Here is a 15,473-nt window from a genome sequence, read left to right as displayed (position 1 = left end):
AGCAGTCTCGACGCCTAGACCGGAGGATACGCCGGTGATGACGACGACTTTGCTCACAAGTTTGCCTTCCATTTGCTCGTCCTGGATGATTTGCAGGGCAGTTGGCCGGGCGTCTGCGGCCCCTTGGGGATTTGCATGTGCGGCAGAGTATCGAGACATGGTAGAGAATTGGAGTGTGATGTATAGATAGTCAAGTGAAGTAGTTCAAACAATGATCAAGTGTTTGGAGTGTGAGAGAATGATATTCATCTCGTGGGACAAGTGTTCCCTTCTTATAGCTTTTTCTTCTACTGTTGAATACATTCCAATTATCGGCTTGTGACACCCAAGTAACGATGGCCACAAAGGCTGGCTGACATTTTATACTCTTTTGGGCAGATTTACTATGCTCATCGGAGGCGAACAAGACCTTAAAGAGGTGACAAGGCTGCCTTGGGTTCTCAACGAATCAAGTGCCAGTCCCCGGCTGACGCTTTTTGCCACTTTGGGTATAGACCACTTGACGGGTTTCAAATCATCCGAGTCAACTGAGATTCTCGAAGTATCGACGCGAACGGCTTTGATTCTTTCATGACTATCTCTGTTCATCTTGTTTTACAAGAAAGCTCTCAATGGCTACCATAGCTCCCGCCAACCCCTCGCGGTGCAACCCAGCGCCGAAGGTTCCGAGCGAGATAGACCAGCAAAGGCTGCGCAAAAAGATCCAGAACCGACAAAATCAGAGAGCTCGTAGTGAGTACTCAGTTCTTTTTACCCGATGCTTTGTTCACCTCATTAAACATTTAGAAGTACATACTCACTAAACAATTATCTAGGAGTGCGACTACAAGCAGCGAGCAATTCAAATGAGAAACATGCATACAGAGTACATCGTTGGCGGATTGATACCAATGACGAGCCACAGCAGAAACCGGCTGCATCGAAACCCATGAAAGAGGGCCATAATAGTCCCATAGCTCCCGGCAAGAGCCGGAGAGACTCAGAAAATAGTATTTTCGGGTCTGTGCCAGGGAACCACTCGACTTTGGACTTGGCAATCAATTCAAGGGCATCGTGTCAATCACGTATCAAACAGTCGCTGCCTGCCGACAATTTGCTCCACCTCATTCACTATAACACCTTCTGCGGGCTATGCAACAACAAGTACATACTAGGAACAGCAACCATTTCCTGGGAACCAGAGACTAAGCCAGAACAATTCGATAAAGCATTCCCGGGCTTCTCAGTCGTACTACCATTCGCCCCTGGTCTCCCAAGCAATCTAAACCCATCCGAATCCCAGATGAAGATAGTGCATTCAACTTGGATCGATCTGATTCCTTTTACTGCAATGCGAGAGAACCTGATTCAGTGGGAAACTTCTTTCGACCACAAAGACTTTGCACAAGATCTTGTGGGTGGTGTGGCTGATCCGGATCTATTTTCGCAGCCGCGATATACTCGTTTTGAGATGCCGATGAAGGGAAACTACTTATTATCGGGCGATGAAGATGATGATGAGGTTACGGCTAATAGGAATGGATGGATTCTGTGGGGAGAGCCATACGATGTTAATAGCTGGGAGGTTACGCCGGGGTTTTTGCGCAAGTGGGCGTGGGCAATGCAGGGGTGCGAAGAGCTCATAGTTTCTAGTAATCGGTGGAGGAGGATTAGAGGGGAGGAGCCACTTCGTTTCTCGATGTGTGTTGAGGATTTCAGATGATTCTTTGGAGACGTTGTTCATATTTGTAATGTACATTTCTCAAAGTGATGCTATTCAAACTCTATGGTGCCAGGCAAGATACCCTCATGGAGACTAGGCAGTAAGCACCAATTCATCGATAGGAAACATGAGTGCCATCCTCTTTGACTTCAATCTTCCGGCGCTTATTCGGATGTCCTCTTTTGCTCGTATCTTCCTTATCCGCATTTCTATCAGGCCCATCTTCCTGCGGCCCTCGCCAGGTGTTGGCCTCCTTGTTGGCGCCGCTCACGTTCAACGTTCCCTGCTTGCCCTTCGTTTTGACCTCTTGCTCAGTCGCCTCAAGCTCGCTCTCGGGAGAGGTATTGCGTGGATCAAACGCAGAGTCATGCTGGGCAATTTGGTCATCGGTCCCGGTTTTGGTTGCCTCTGATGAATATGGATTGAGGGCTTCGCGGTCGAAATCTCTCGTGTCGCCCGATTGCTTGTAGAGGCGAGGTGTAGCAATAAAATTTCGGGAAACGGAAACTGGCCCGGGTAGGGTCATAGAGGCGTGGGAGTGACAGTTTGGTCGCATGGCCTGTCGGCCGCTGGAGATGAGGCTCTTCCACATTCTGTTTGGGTCGATGGCGTTATGGTTCGAGTTGAGATGGTCTGTATGCGACAGCCGATATATTGCGTGGGTGAATGAGGATGACAATGAGGAAATGAATAACCACAAGATCGAAATTCCCATAAAAGTCAGACATTCAGTCAGCGTGGAAACCCCCATTTCAGAGCTTCCTAATGCCCTGTTCTCGGTGTCTGGAGAGAATCATGCTGACGTCACATAACCATTGAACGCGCTGCAAACTAACCATCTTTAGTAATCAGCTACAATGGGAACGTGAATAATAAAATTAATATTGAATTGAATTATACGATGGATATCTATCTCAAGGATATGATGCCTTTTCGAATTCTTGGGAAGTGCAAAGACTGCCACGTCAACAAAGTCCAAAGGGCGTCTTCCCCATCGAATCCCAATTATGAACACCCTGCATAAACATCAATTTTTGCTTCGTTCTGTACGAACAACAGAGTTCAGCTGATATTACCTGCGGGATACCATTAATGGAAAATGATTCTCGCAAAGCCTGGCCTAGATACTTGCGTTAGTTTTGCACAGCGTTGGCACCAAAAAGAAGCTTGCATCGATGATGGCTTGGATATCTAGTAACCTGAATATTCATCAGAAATAATAAAATCGGATCAGTACTATACCCCGAAAATTGCGGGATGGAAGCAAAAGTTCCGTGTGCTCTACGGATATGCAGAGACAACGGACTGCACAAGGTTGAGAGGATCGTTGCATCTGCAGCAACAGCATACAGTTGCTAGGGCCTACGCAGTCTCCATCGACCAATAGCTGTTAGCGCTTGGTCTGCCTCGGCGTAAGATTCCATGATATGCACGAGTCGTTCTCGCAAATTATGGGTGGGGAAATCGGTCGCTAGCTGCAGATGACCAATACCCCCGTCGGGGGTCGTTATTGGATGCTGTGCCCGGCTGCGAGTGAGCCTTCCACCGTCACCAGGCCAATCTCAATGCGCGAGTCCAGTCCAGAGGCGGCGGCCCTTGGGCTCTTGAGTCCCGAAATTTCTCATAGCCTGCCACCATTTGTCGCCAGGCAAAGGCATGCGCGTGGAGGGTGCGGGAGCCTCCGTCCACTTTAAGATCACGGGATCAGAGGAGCCCAGCAGAGTGGGAGCGTGTATGCGGGTCTAAGAATCCAATTTCAACGTTGTAGTATGGGAAGTCAAGGTGCATAGTGCACAAAATCGGCCCAGTAAGGGTATTGGTCGGATCGCAAGGACTCTGAAAGTATCTCCGGCAACTTCGCTTGTTGGGCAGAAAGCAAGCTCTCGAATTTTGGTCATAACTTTGGGTCTGATCCTTGTCCAGCAGAGGTCCGGGTTCACCCAGGACGGAGCAGCACCTTTGCTTCGGTAGTAAGACTGGGCGAGAGGCAAAAGGCAGGGGGGCTTGGGAAGCTGATTCGAGGGTTTTGAGGCTGATGCAACCCGTTTGCCGCTGGAAAATGATCAGTCCGCTCAAATGTGACGCCCATTGAGGCTGTTCGCCGTCATCCAGGGATACCTAGCTGTCAGCTCAACAATCTTGCCATGGATCATCGTCCCAAAGCAGGCAGTGGACATGTCGGCGAGCGGTGGTCTCCGATGATCGTGCGTCGTATCGAGGAAACTATCACGCCCCTCAGGTGCCTTAACCAGCAGGAGATGCAGCCACTTCCACGACAAAATGGAAATGAATACACTACTGCTTCAATTTTCATGACAGGGATAAAGGCCTGGATCATCGTGTGGAGCATTCTCGGGATCCAAAGACATTGTGATCTTCTTGACTCACGGCCTCTCTAGTCAGCCTCCGCTACTAGGAATCAGTGGACCGAGCCAGAAGCAATGTGCCACGTCAGAGTCTCCGAGCTTTAGTGCAGCTGCATGTGGTTCAGCAATATGTGGAAGGTGTCACGGTTCGTGTCTGCGACGAGTGCGGCACGGCATCCCAGGTCCTATCATTTCCGCCCGAAAGAGAGAATGGAGGACAGTAGACCATACACATGAGCAAGGACAGATGCAGGATTCCTCCTGTGCAGGGAACAAAGATCAGCTGAACGAAAGTGGATGTTCTCTCGTTCAACATCCAAGTGGTTAAAGTCCAGTGCCGCCAGAAACCCAATTCCAAGGGCCGTGTCCCTGAGTACACGAGGTATCACTGATAGAGCCTCAGTGACGCGACTGTTGCCACCCGAGTGAATGACTATTGGCTCAGACGCACGGAGCGGAAAGATGCGGCGGGGTGTGGGACGAGGATCAGGTCTCATTCCCAGTATCCTTGTCATCATGGCTCTGGGAGGGAACGAAATAGCGCGACGGGGCCGCTAAGTCGGGTTGCAACCTCATTTCTGAGACCATGCCTAGAATCCATAATTGCCTAGATGCAGGGAGGTGTAATATTAGGAAACGGGGCAATGATGCGAATGTCCATCTGCAGGCAATCACAAGGACGGTAACGCCCGATAGATTTCTTCTGTCGGCAGACAAAAGTGGTGTCGACCCGACAATGGTGTCAAACCTCATAATGATTTTGGTATTGGGCCAATGGGAAAGCAGTCTGGGATGAAAAGTGTGTTATGGTAGAGCATCCCAATTCAGGTGGGTCGCAGGGAATGTGCCGAGTGTTGTCGCAATTGGAAAGGTAACAACTTTTCTTTTCTTTTTTTTTTTTGGTTGGAAGACAAGGTTATTCCGGAGTGACGGTGTCTTGAAATCGCATCAAATCGACAGCTGGCAGAGGCCGAGAGCAACTCAGCTATGCAGGATCGTCGAGGCAAAACGCAACACGATCACAGGAGCCTGATTCCATGCGAACTGCATGCACATAGAGGCGGGGAAAGTGCAATGGCGACGGCGTGATTGCAGTAGTTGGGAGTCGAAAGAGGAAAGCTGGCAGCCATCAATTGAGGGATTTTCCACCCGTTGTGAATCATCACGGGGATAGAAAGTTGCCACGCCCAATAGCTGCATGCATCCTTGAAGCAACCGTTCATCCTTGGTGGCTCCATCTGCGAGGCCTTGGGCATGTTACAGTCTCCACCCATCCAGAGAACTGCTCATAGCCAACCGGATCGACTTCAACCAGGTTGAGAGATAGATTGCGAGGGATGGGAAGACACGGACGATAAGCCGTCCCACGCCAGCAAGCGTCGATCCAAGAGGGCCATTCAAAGTCCGGAGGACCCAAGCAACGAGATGGAAATATCGACCGAAACATAAATAGGGTCTTTCGTGTCCTCTAGATGAACCATGAAGTCCAAAAAAATTCCCTTGAGTTTCATAATTGCAACCTAAAGTCGTCAGTTCAGGTCCATAGATATTCTTGTTCAAAAGCTTCTTGATCATTTGGACGTAGCTTGAAAGCTTCCCTGGTGACACTTCCGAAAAAAAAAAAAATTTCACACCGTCCACTCAGGGTGGTCATTTTGAACTGGTCAAGTGAGCTTCAACAAGAAGTCAAAGCCAATCGCGTACCCTTCTTCGAAACCTGAAACAAATTCACCGGGTCCGGAAGTAAGTGAGTTTGATCGCACCTCTGAAGCGAGTGGCACTGACGCATCTGATAGGCATGTGCTTTTACAACCAGAAGCGTTTCTCCTGTGGAGACTGGAGCTGGACCAGCTTCGCCCACCGGTGCAATTACGAATACCGCACCGGGGAAACTTGCGGCATGAAGCTCGTCAATATGACTGAGAACGAGAACAGCAAGTGCCGGCTCTGTGAGAAGATTGAAACCAAGTACCGGCGGCGAAGCGCCGAGATTGATCGCCTAGAACGGTGGAAGCGGGAAGGTGCCACTTTAGTGGCCTCTATCGACCGGTCCCACAAGCTCATCATGGATCTGGACAAGGAGATTTGCCTTTTGCAACGCGAACGCGAGGACCGACGTCGAACGCTGCTGAGATAGCCCCGTTCTGTGTTTTCAAAATTCAGCGCCATTCATTCAGCGAGCAGCGAGCGTGTCTTTAGTGTTCCTTGTCATTTGATCGTTTTAATTCTTGTGATTTTGGTCTCATCGGTTGGTGGATTGTTCATGGCGTTTCATGTTTCACCACGCAGGATATAGTCTGTGACATCAAGTCTGAATCGAGTGTCTGTAATGTGACGGACATCATCATTTCTCTGAAGAGTCTAAAGACCCCACGTAGACTTTTTCTCATTGGATGAGCGGTGGCATTTCTCCTCTTTTCCATAGGTTGACAGCATCCAATGGATATATTGATGTGGGCTAGTCATGTTGTAAGCGCCCTGGTTCTCTGGGTGAGCGGTTCGCTGAGACGACTCCGTCTCATCGAGGGGAAGGGGCTCTTCTGCTGCAAAAGTCCCAAGCGAAAGCTCCAGTAAGCTACTGGAGCCTAGCGAAGGATCAATCTTAGCCATTCAGATCAGAGACGACTCGATGGAATGTCACCATAGTAGTAGGACGAAGAGTTGCGAAAAGGTGGGATGAGGATACCCCTCACTACAGTAGGTCCAGGGCCCCTGTCACGTGGAGACAATACGCTTATGTAACTCAGCTGGTGTCGGGTGCCAGCCCGTTGGGCAGACTTTCGAGGAGGAAGAAGAAAAGACCTCGTTCGTTGGACTTCCAATTTCATAGCGCCTCCGAGTAACTATTCGGTTGTGAACGGCAAGATGGTCGTTGGGGTCGGGTAACTTAACCGTACCTGAAGGGAAGTGGGTCAGTACCAGAACATGGAACTCGAAGCATGGAAGTAGAGCGCCTGGACTTGATCACTTCCAACAGCTAACAACCAAGCTCTACCAACAACTTGAGCAGGACAAGATATGAACTTTTGATACCGAGGTAGGTGAAGGTATCGCTTTAAAAGCATTCAGAGAAGCTGCCCGTCCTTCAGCGAGCTTGGCACATCAGCTATAAACGGGGCAGGACCCGGGAGATATATATCTCCAGTCAACCCCTTTGGGCCTGGACACGCTAGGCATGTAAGATCGGAGAATTTACTTCGGTTGGCCCAACACTTCAGACATTCGCTGTCCACGAGACAACTTCGGACTACGTGTACCTACGCCTGACCTGACAAACATCGTCAAGTGGCCAGCAGATTGGAGCGACAGCGTTTGACACCCTGTCGTTGGATGTATGCCACGTCACGAGCAAGCAACGCGCGATGCAGCTATCACAAGAGCGCATCTGTCACTCCCGGATATGGAACAACTGGATCAAAACGGGTGTATAGATGGAGCGCAGGTCTCGATTCTGAAGTGTCTGAAACACGAACAAAGGTATTATTCTATTTTATCTCACCAGCCTCGGGCTCGTCATCCACCTTGGCAAGCCCTTGTTCCCGCAGCAGGGCATCAATCTCATCGGCGCTCCACAGGTGGTGGTAGATCTTTCCATCCTTGGTCTTACCCACTGTTGCGAACTCGACTAGATCAGGAAAAGCCGCGGGTTAGTACATTCGACACCGAGAGAGTTCGTTCAGAATAGGGGAAACATCATATGGGTATCAAGACTCACTCTTCTCACTACTCAGCTTCGTCGAATCCATCGTCTTGCTCAAGACCTTGACAGCCATTGCGCAGGCCTCCTGCAAAGTAGAGTCCTCCTTGTAGTCTTGCTTAAGCAGGCTCTGTGCGCTGGCGTTGTTGGCTCCGACGCTGGTGGCCTTCCAGCCTCCGTAATTTCCACTTGGGTTGCTCTGGTACAACTGGAACTGGCGCAGGTGATCCCATCCAGCGTAGATGAACGACACACCGAACGGGCGGAGACCACCGTGTTGGGTATATCCTTGCTTCAGGTCACACAGCCGGCGCACTAGCTGTTCGCAGGGAATGTCTTCGTTGTAGGTGAGGAGGTAGCGTTGGGCGTTTTGCCGTGCGTAGTTGATGAGGATGTTGGCATCGGCGTTCATACCAGCGACGGCGCAGATCATGTTACTGTAATCAATTTTAGTTTAGCACCATAACATAAAAGAGCCAAGTTCATTTGAGAACCCAAGGCGTTTCAACGTACTCATTGATGGTATACAGCTTCTCGGCGGAGGTATCCTGCTCCAGCAGCTTGCTGGTCACCTTCCTCTCAGCGGCAAGGACAATGCCGTCCTTGGCTAGAATGCCGAGAGCAGTACCAGCATGTGAGATGGCTTCAAGAGCATATTCGACTTGGTAGAGTCGACCCTCTGGGGAGAAGATGGTGGTCTGCCCAACAGCGTCATAGGTTAGCTGGAGCTGCCTCAATGGCACAGCAGGAGAGGGGCGGGCTCAACATACCCGTGAATCATATCGTCGAGACATCTTGCATGTAACAGAAAACGCAGTATCGACTTAGAGAAAGAGAGGAATGGAGGATCGGGGAAGGTAGAGGGTGATGAGAAGGTCGGAGTTGGAGACAGTTGAGCTCCCAGGAAGTTCCAGGCAACTCGCCCTGGCGCGTCCTCAGTCATCCGCCAAGCTCGGACCACCTCACCACACCAAAGCTTCACCAGCGGCTATTTCTCGCTCAGCTTTAGGCCACGCGAGCTGGCAACTTTGCCCTCAACTCTTAAGATCTACCCCATATCAGTGAAAATGCTAAAATCAACATACGCTCCTCCGCCGCCTCTTCCCCCAGGGTGGTCAGAACACCGAGCACCTTCAGGTTTGTCCGCCTCTGGTTAGCGAGTCAAGCATTTGGCTAATTGCATTGAGCTCCCAGGCCATTTATACTACTACAATGCTGCAACAAAACAGTCGACATACAAAAGACCACAAGCGCAAGATTCGCAATCTGCGCAACCTGCGCAACCGCCTGCGCCGCCGACCGCAGTACCTTCGCAGTCACTCCCGTTCTATTCGCCTGAAACATTACCACCATTTTCGTCGACGCCATACGGACCGGCAGGTTATGCACCAGGTGCTACGCAATACGACATACACCAACAACAAGGGCAGGGACGCGGCGGCTTCCGTGGTGGAAGAAGCTACCATGATCGCGGACGGCGTGAGCCCCAAGACAGGCCAAAGTCCAAGCACCCAATTCCGAATTGCGCGCCATGGGTTCTAGTAAAGACCAAACTCGGCAGGCGATTTGTGCATAATCCGGGAACCAACGAGAGTTTTTGGAAATTTCCAGAAGAGGTTCTCAAAGGCGTAGTTGAATACGACCGCCTCGAGCGCGAGAAGAAGGAGAGAAGAGAGCGAGGCGAGAAATCAGAGGAGCCTGAGGAGAGCACCCAAGATGCTGCAGAGGCACCGTCAACATCGCGATCAGAGCGTGAGGATGTGGCGCACGACAATCTCTACGCCGGAGCCGACGATAGCGATGAGTATGAGGAGGTTGAAGTCACCGACGACGAAGGCGAAGAGGAAGAGGAGGAGGGCAAATTGTCGAAGCGTGCACGCACAGAAAGCCCTGGAAGACAGGACCAGCCATTGGAATTTACCGAAGAGGATATGGAATACCAGCTTGCGGCGATGGGGGAAGACTACGGACTAGACCCAGGCGAGTACGGCGAGCCTGGAGAGGATTGGGAAGAGGGCGCAGAAGGGCTTCCATTAACAGACGCCGATGCCGAAGCTCTATTCCGGGATCTGCTCGACGATTACCATATCAATCCTTTCTCAACGTGGGAGAAAATTCTTGAAGAAGGCCGCATCATTGAAGACTCAAGATATACCGCTCCTTCAAACATGAAGACTCGCCGCGAGATCTTCTCTAGTTGGAGCAGGGACCGGATCAAGGACGTCCAAGCACAGAAAGAAAAGCAGGAGAAGCAGGATCCTCGAATTAAATACTTGGCTTTCCTCCAGGAATATGCAACGCCCAAGCTGTACTGGCCTGAATTCAAGCGAAAATATCGAAAAGAGGCGGAGATGAAGGACTCGAGTCTTTCGGACAAAGACCGGGAAAAGCTCTACCGTGAATATATTTCCAAGCTCAAGCTCCCCGAAAGCACCCGCAAGTCAGATCTTTCGACACTTCTCAAATCGGCTCCATTACACGCCTTGAATCGCTCCTCGAAGCTCGAGGCCCTTCCGTCCATGATCATTACCGATATTCGATACATCGCTCTTTCAACAAAGGCCCGCAATCCCTTGATTGAGGCATTCATATCTACCTTGCCTCCTCCACCTGAGGAACAGATGACTGCAGAGCAGCAAGAAGAGTATGATCGAAAGCAGCGAGAACGAGAGAAGCGCGAAAAGGCCCTTGCGGACCGAGAAAAACGGGTTGAAGCAGATAAGCGACGACAGCGCAGCGACCTCGTTCGTGGTAAGCACCTCTTACGAGAAGGGGAGGCTGAGATCGCGGAGGCCATGAAGGTTCGGAAAGATGGCCTTCGTGGTTATATGGAAGTTGATGAACCCCCAGCCAAAGGACAAGAGAATCTCAGCAACGAATGAAAAAAAGAGATCCAAAACCTGTCATACCACGACATATCATGTTTATAGTTGCGCGTGCCAAGGAGCATAGTTGCGCGTGCCAAGGAGCTACTAATGAAACCAGCTCAGAGCTTTGCGATCTGTGATTGATGTTGTTCAATTTGGGAGGGTATCACTGTATATTAAAGGATCTATATCCTTTCATGTAGAAACCGTCATTTTTCGTGGTACAATGAGAACTCATTTAAATCGCCAATCATCCCAATCGTCATCCTCTTCATCCTCGCTTTCACTCTCCTGTGGCCGTTGTTCCTCGGCCATGGGGATATCCCGGGCTTGGTCTTCAGCTCGCTTCTGCCGTAGTTCTTCTCGCATCTGCTTCAACCTGCGTACTCGCTCCTCAAGCTGATCCATCTCATCAAACTCTTCCTCCATAAATCGAGCAGCATCTTCTCGTTCGCCCTCCAACTCAGCCTCGCGGGATTTTGCTGCTGAGAGCCGGTCTCTTTCTTGTTGTGCGGCAAGTTCTTCGGCTGTCACTGGAGCGGCGGATATCGTGGCTTCCGCTGAGATTGCCGCCGGAGCATGTGGCGTGCGGGTTGGAGCGGCGACTTCACGTTCGAATGCGGCCCATTCGTCCTCATCCACAGTTTGTAATATTTCCTGGCGTGTCACGGGTATGAATTCAGGCTCTGATGGTTGTGTCGGTACAGTAATATCTCCTGCTTCTCGAGTCGGAAGCTCTGGACCAGCGACTTCGTCTTCGTCGATAGCGTCCAAGACCTCATCCTCAGCCGTGTTCTGTACCTGGGAAGCTTGGGCATTAGCCGCAGCTTGAACAGCCTCGAGATCTGTTGCTCGCAGCTTCTTCCTCATCACCCCGTCACCGTTGTCGACCTTGCGCTTTTTGCTGACGCGGTTGCCGGTGGTATTTGGCTGCGACGCGCCCTTGCGCGAAGCTAGTTCATTCCGGAGGAGCGATCGCACGTCCGCCATAGTTTCACGAGGCGAACTGTAGCTCGATCGGTATTATTGAAGCGTATTCGAAGGAGACGAGGTGGGGTGGTCAAAGAAGAAAACGAGGTGTGATCACGGTCAGTTTCAGGTTGATTCGCAAGTGGATTTTGCCTTCAGGTGGGGAACCTGGAGAAGCTCATCAGCTTGAGGCTGCGCGCCGCCCACGGGTGGCTTCTGGATCACGTGATAGGTGACATAAGCCTCGCGCGCGGCAAGCCACTGATTCATCCTTCCTCTCCTGAGCTTCTTTCCTTCCAAACTCCTCCTGCCACACTCTCCTTCATCACTCCATTCATCGCTCTTGTGCGTTCGACAGAGCGGCTGTGGCCTGTATTGACCCCGGCGACTGTCGACTGCCTTTCAACATCACAGGGCGCCCGAATTTGAATTCTCACGCGACCCCGCTCCAGCCAAGTGTCGCGACTGACGCGCAGCAAGGGATCGCAACGAAATAAGCCAACACACCATTTGGCGCAACTTTTGCCACTACTCGTCCGTGGAGAAATTGCTGCTTCTCGGCTCCTGGGGGCATCTACTGGTTACCAAGTAATACCGGGGATCAGGCAGCGACGTTGTTCCTCTGCAGCGTCTTTTCTTCTGTATTACTTTAGCCCCCTTTTGAACTCGTAGAGAGACAGCCTTTTGGGATTGCTGGGTATCAAGCGCACACATCTCCAATTCTTGAGCAATCACAGAATCCTTATCGTTCATTGCGCTGTAGTACAAAGAGGTGAACCAAGCCTCCCAGCTTCTTGAGCCATGGCCGGTAAGCAGTCGTACACTACATTGGTCCCTACAACCGCCACTGTCGAACCACCCACAGGTGGCACAAAGCGACGAAAGCCCGGGATGGAAACATCCACAACTGAGAGTGCTGTGCTAACGATGAAGCCAGACGAACCGCGTCGCTCCGGTCGGGCCACCAAGGGCCAGCACAAGAACCTCGAACTCCCCGACGCCACTTCGAAAAAGGGCAAGAGCAAGAGCCCTAAAGATCAAAAAGACAAGTCCAGCAAAGCCTCCGCCGAGCCTACACCCGGCCCTAGCGATGGAGAAGAAGAGGAAATCATCCGATGCATATGTGGAGAATATGAGGAGGAGGAAGATGTCGAGCGGGATATGATCTGTTGTGATCAGTGTTCTGCGTGGCAACACAATGACTGCATGGGATTGACCTTCGCCAAGGGCCAAGAACCCGATCAGTACTATTGCGAGCAGTGCAAGCCCGAGAATCACAAGGCCCTCTTGGACAAGATTGCAAAGGGCGAGAAGCCTTGGGAAGAAGTCGCCGAGAAACGTCGACAGGAGGCCGAAGAGAAGAAATCCAAGCGGAAGAAGGGCAAGAAGGGCGGCAGGAAGAGCCAAGGCAAGACTGAAGTCAGCACTCCAGCTCGTGCTGGAACCTCTGCCACACCCGGCCCCGGTCCATCCCCTGCCACTGGCGCATCTGTATCGGCCGAGCCGGAGAAGAATGGACACGGTGGAGATTCACGGCGATCGAGCACCAACAAGCGCAAACTTGAGGAGAGCGTGGAGGATGATATGGTGAGAATTCTCTCGATCTTAACAGCACGAAACGACATGCTAACTGTTCTATCTGTCAGGGCCCACAAGTTAAGCAGCAGCGAGTCTCTCCTCAAGCTCCGACGGGGCCAGCTTCGAGGCTCAAGGCAGAGTCTCCTGCAGATACGCCGGCTGGGGCTACCGTGGACGCGCTTGGGAACCCTGCTCGCAAGAGTGCTGCTACCGCGCTCATCAGACTATTTGTAGATCAAATCACTGCGGCCCAGAAGAAAGGCTCATACACGCTGCCCGCTGGACAATTGGCCGAAGATGCTGCACGGCAACTCGGTCTTTCTATCGAGGATGCCATGTATCACAATTTCTGCGGACGTGCAGGCGAGCCTACTGAGTCCTATAAGTTGCAATTACGAACGATCCTGTTCAACGTAAAGAAGAATCCTTCTCTACGGGATCGCTTGCTTGTAGGCAATTTGTCCCCAGAATCTCTGGCTAGGATGAAGCCAGAGGATATGGCTAGCGAGGAGTTGCAACAGAAGGATGCAGAAATCAAGCGAGAGTCTGAGCGACAGCATATTATTATTCAGGAACAGGGACCTCGGATTCGACGCACACATAAGGGTGAGGAGCTGGTCGAGGACGAGACTCACACAGCTGCATCCGAGTCGGTCTTCTCTGCTGGCCCCCGACGTGCCACCGAGGCCGATGGCAGCCCTGGAAACCAGAGCCCGCTTACTCCCAAAGTCCAGCAGTCAACCCGATTCCAGAACGAACATGGCCACGGTCAATCCCCTACTGGTGGACACCACGACCATGTCTTCCCCGAAGTCTCGACCAATATCCGCGAGCCAGTCCCCCATGGTGGGAAGATCCAGGCGGATGCTGAAATCGACCAGCTGTTGCGCGACGACGAGCCTGAATCTCCTCCTTATTCACCCAAGGACTTCAATGACGACCATCTAGTCTGGCGAGGCAAAGTTGCTATGGTTCCAGTTTCCGAATTTTCATCCTCGGCAAAACATGTTGGAGGTGCAGACCTGAGCGGACGAATTCCATGGAGCCAGCTAGCGCCTCCAACGCTGCAGGTTGATGGCCGCATCGAAATCCAGCTTGCCAGCAGCTATCTTTGCGGTTTACGGTTCAGCTCCTCCACAGATGTCTCTGTGATTGCTGTTAGCTATCCGGATTTGCCTAGCGAGCGTGCTGGTTTTGACAAGCTATTCGACTACTTTAAGAATCGCTCGCGCTATGGTGTTATCGGCAAACATCCGTTGTCGGCTGTTAAGGACACCTACATCATCCCCATCGAAGCCGGTACCACTACGAAGCCTGAATTCATTGAGTTGCTGGAAAACAACTCCCTCGAAGACACTATCAACGAGCGTACCCTCCTCATCGTCTTCGTTGTGAAGACAGGCGAATCAAACCCACCTTCAGTGCAGCCACCTTCTCATCAGGCTAGTCAGGAGCCACCTGTCTCCGCGAGCCCGCTGACTGCTGCTGGTGCAACCCCTCAGCAGCCGCAATTCGTCACTCCGAGCCAAGGCTCGACTCCTCAAGTGGCGCCAACACCTCCCGCTACTCTGAGCGGAGCTGCTCCAAACACCGCTGCGTATGCTCAACAACAAGCTCCACAGCCCGGTCAGTACCCAGCATTCCAGCAACAAGCGCTCACCGGAGTACCCGCCGCCGTCCAAGTGCTGGGTACGCAAGTCAACGCACCAGCCATTCAACAACTTCTCAAGACAGCACCGAATGTGGACGTGGCGCAGTTGAACGTCGTTCGCGACATCCTGGCTCGACAGCCTGCAGCAGCAGCAAACTATGATGCCCTCATGCAGGCGCTCTTCGAGACACAGGCGAACGGCCGTGTCCCTCCAGCAACTGCCTAATTCTCCTTTTTCTTTTGATGACAACTGAAACGATTGATCATTTTTACTTTCGCACTGTACAGTCGACTTGAGTGATGGGTTTCTGGTGGACGAGCTGGATTCCAGCAGTCGGTGTTCGGACTTTGAGTTCCTGGGATGCGATTTCTTTTTGGATGGACGTGGGATACCCATGGCCGGCAGTCATGTATTGGCTATAAGGCCTCGTTTATCCTTTTTTATTTCCATTATGTATGGAGCGACCGCTCCTAGGTATGCATTATTCCCTTCAATCGGGGCTGTATGTTCTCCATCCAAGACAGGTTCTAGTTTTCTTTAGTTCTTTTGTATGAAATGAAGTAGTCTATCTAAGTTAGGAATGATTTATCGCAGAACATGTGCTAATAATGTAGGGTTTACTCCTAGTCGTGTATTGCAAGA

The 15,473-nt window shown here is 51.5% G+C and overlaps 8 protein-coding genes across 8 annotated transcripts; 4 read left to right on the top strand and 4 right to left on the bottom strand.

Moving 5' to 3' along the window:
- Positions 1–611: 611 nt before the first annotated feature.
- On the top strand, positions 612–1,702 carry N7458_002114 (DUF3425 domain-containing protein; the record flags this gene model as incomplete). Its single annotated transcript, XM_056905497.1, has 2 exons — positions 612–732; positions 816–1,702. 2 exons carry the CDS (start codon positions 612–614, stop codon positions 1,700–1,702), a joined length of 1,008 nt encoding a protein of 335 aa, XP_056769604.1.
- A 112-nt stretch (positions 1,703–1,814) lies between these two features.
- On the bottom strand, positions 1,815–2,294 carry N7458_002113 (uncharacterized protein; the record flags this gene model as incomplete). Its single annotated transcript, XM_056905496.1, has 1 exon — positions 1,815–2,294. The coding sequence occupies one exon, from the start codon at positions 2,292–2,294 to the stop codon at positions 1,815–1,817; it is 480 nt and encodes a 159-aa protein (XP_056769603.1).
- Positions 2,295–5,866: 3,572 nt separating this feature from the next.
- On the top strand, positions 5,867–6,205 carry N7458_002112 (uncharacterized protein; the record flags this gene model as incomplete). The annotated part of the gene is made up of 1 exon (XM_056905495.1): positions 5,867–6,205. One exon carries the CDS (start codon positions 5,867–5,869, stop codon positions 6,203–6,205), a length of 339 nt encoding a protein of 112 aa, XP_056769602.1.
- A 224-nt stretch (positions 6,206–6,429) lies between these two features.
- N7458_002111 (uncharacterized protein) lies at positions 6,430–6,678 on the bottom strand (the record flags this gene model as incomplete). Its single annotated transcript, XM_056905494.1, has 1 exon — positions 6,430–6,678. The coding sequence occupies one exon, from the start codon at positions 6,676–6,678 to the stop codon at positions 6,430–6,432; it is 249 nt and encodes an 82-aa protein (XP_056769601.1).
- An 875-nt stretch (positions 6,679–7,553) lies between these two features.
- pre9 (proteasome core particle subunit alpha 3) lies at positions 7,554–8,559 on the bottom strand (the record flags this gene model as incomplete). Its single annotated transcript, XM_056905493.1, has 4 exons — positions 7,554–7,693; positions 7,784–8,202; positions 8,279–8,463; positions 8,536–8,559. The coding sequence occupies 4 exons, from the start codon at positions 8,557–8,559 to the stop codon at positions 7,554–7,556; spliced, it is 768 nt and encodes a 255-aa protein (XP_056769600.1).
- Positions 8,560–8,832: 273 nt separating this feature from the next.
- On the top strand, positions 8,833–10,647 carry N7458_002109 (uncharacterized protein; the record flags this gene model as incomplete). Its single annotated transcript, XM_056905492.1, has 2 exons — positions 8,833–8,902; positions 8,960–10,647. The coding sequence occupies 2 exons, from the start codon at positions 8,833–8,835 to the stop codon at positions 10,645–10,647; spliced, it is 1,758 nt and encodes a 585-aa protein (XP_056769599.1).
- A 219-nt stretch (positions 10,648–10,866) lies between these two features.
- N7458_002108 (uncharacterized protein) lies at positions 10,867–11,622 on the bottom strand (the record flags this gene model as incomplete). Its single annotated transcript, XM_056905491.1, has 1 exon — positions 10,867–11,622. The coding sequence occupies one exon, from the start codon at positions 11,620–11,622 to the stop codon at positions 10,867–10,869; it is 756 nt and encodes a 251-aa protein (XP_056769598.1).
- A 780-nt stretch (positions 11,623–12,402) lies between these two features.
- N7458_002107 (uncharacterized protein) lies at positions 12,403–15,056 on the top strand (the record flags this gene model as incomplete). The annotated part of the gene is made up of 2 exons (XM_056905490.1): positions 12,403–13,188; positions 13,248–15,056. The coding sequence occupies 2 exons, from the start codon at positions 12,403–12,405 to the stop codon at positions 15,054–15,056; spliced, it is 2,595 nt and encodes an 864-aa protein (XP_056769597.1).
- Between the last annotated feature and the right edge of the window lie 417 nt (positions 15,057–15,473).

Source organism: Penicillium daleae (genome assembly GCF_028827525.1).
Source record: "Penicillium daleae strain IBT 16125 chromosome Unknown utg000002l_segment0_segment0, whole genome shotgun sequence".
In the NCBI taxonomy this organism is placed as follows: Eukaryota; Fungi; Ascomycota; class Eurotiomycetes; order Eurotiales; family Aspergillaceae; genus Penicillium; species Penicillium daleae.
This window is presented reverse-complemented; position numbering and strand designations above follow the sequence as displayed.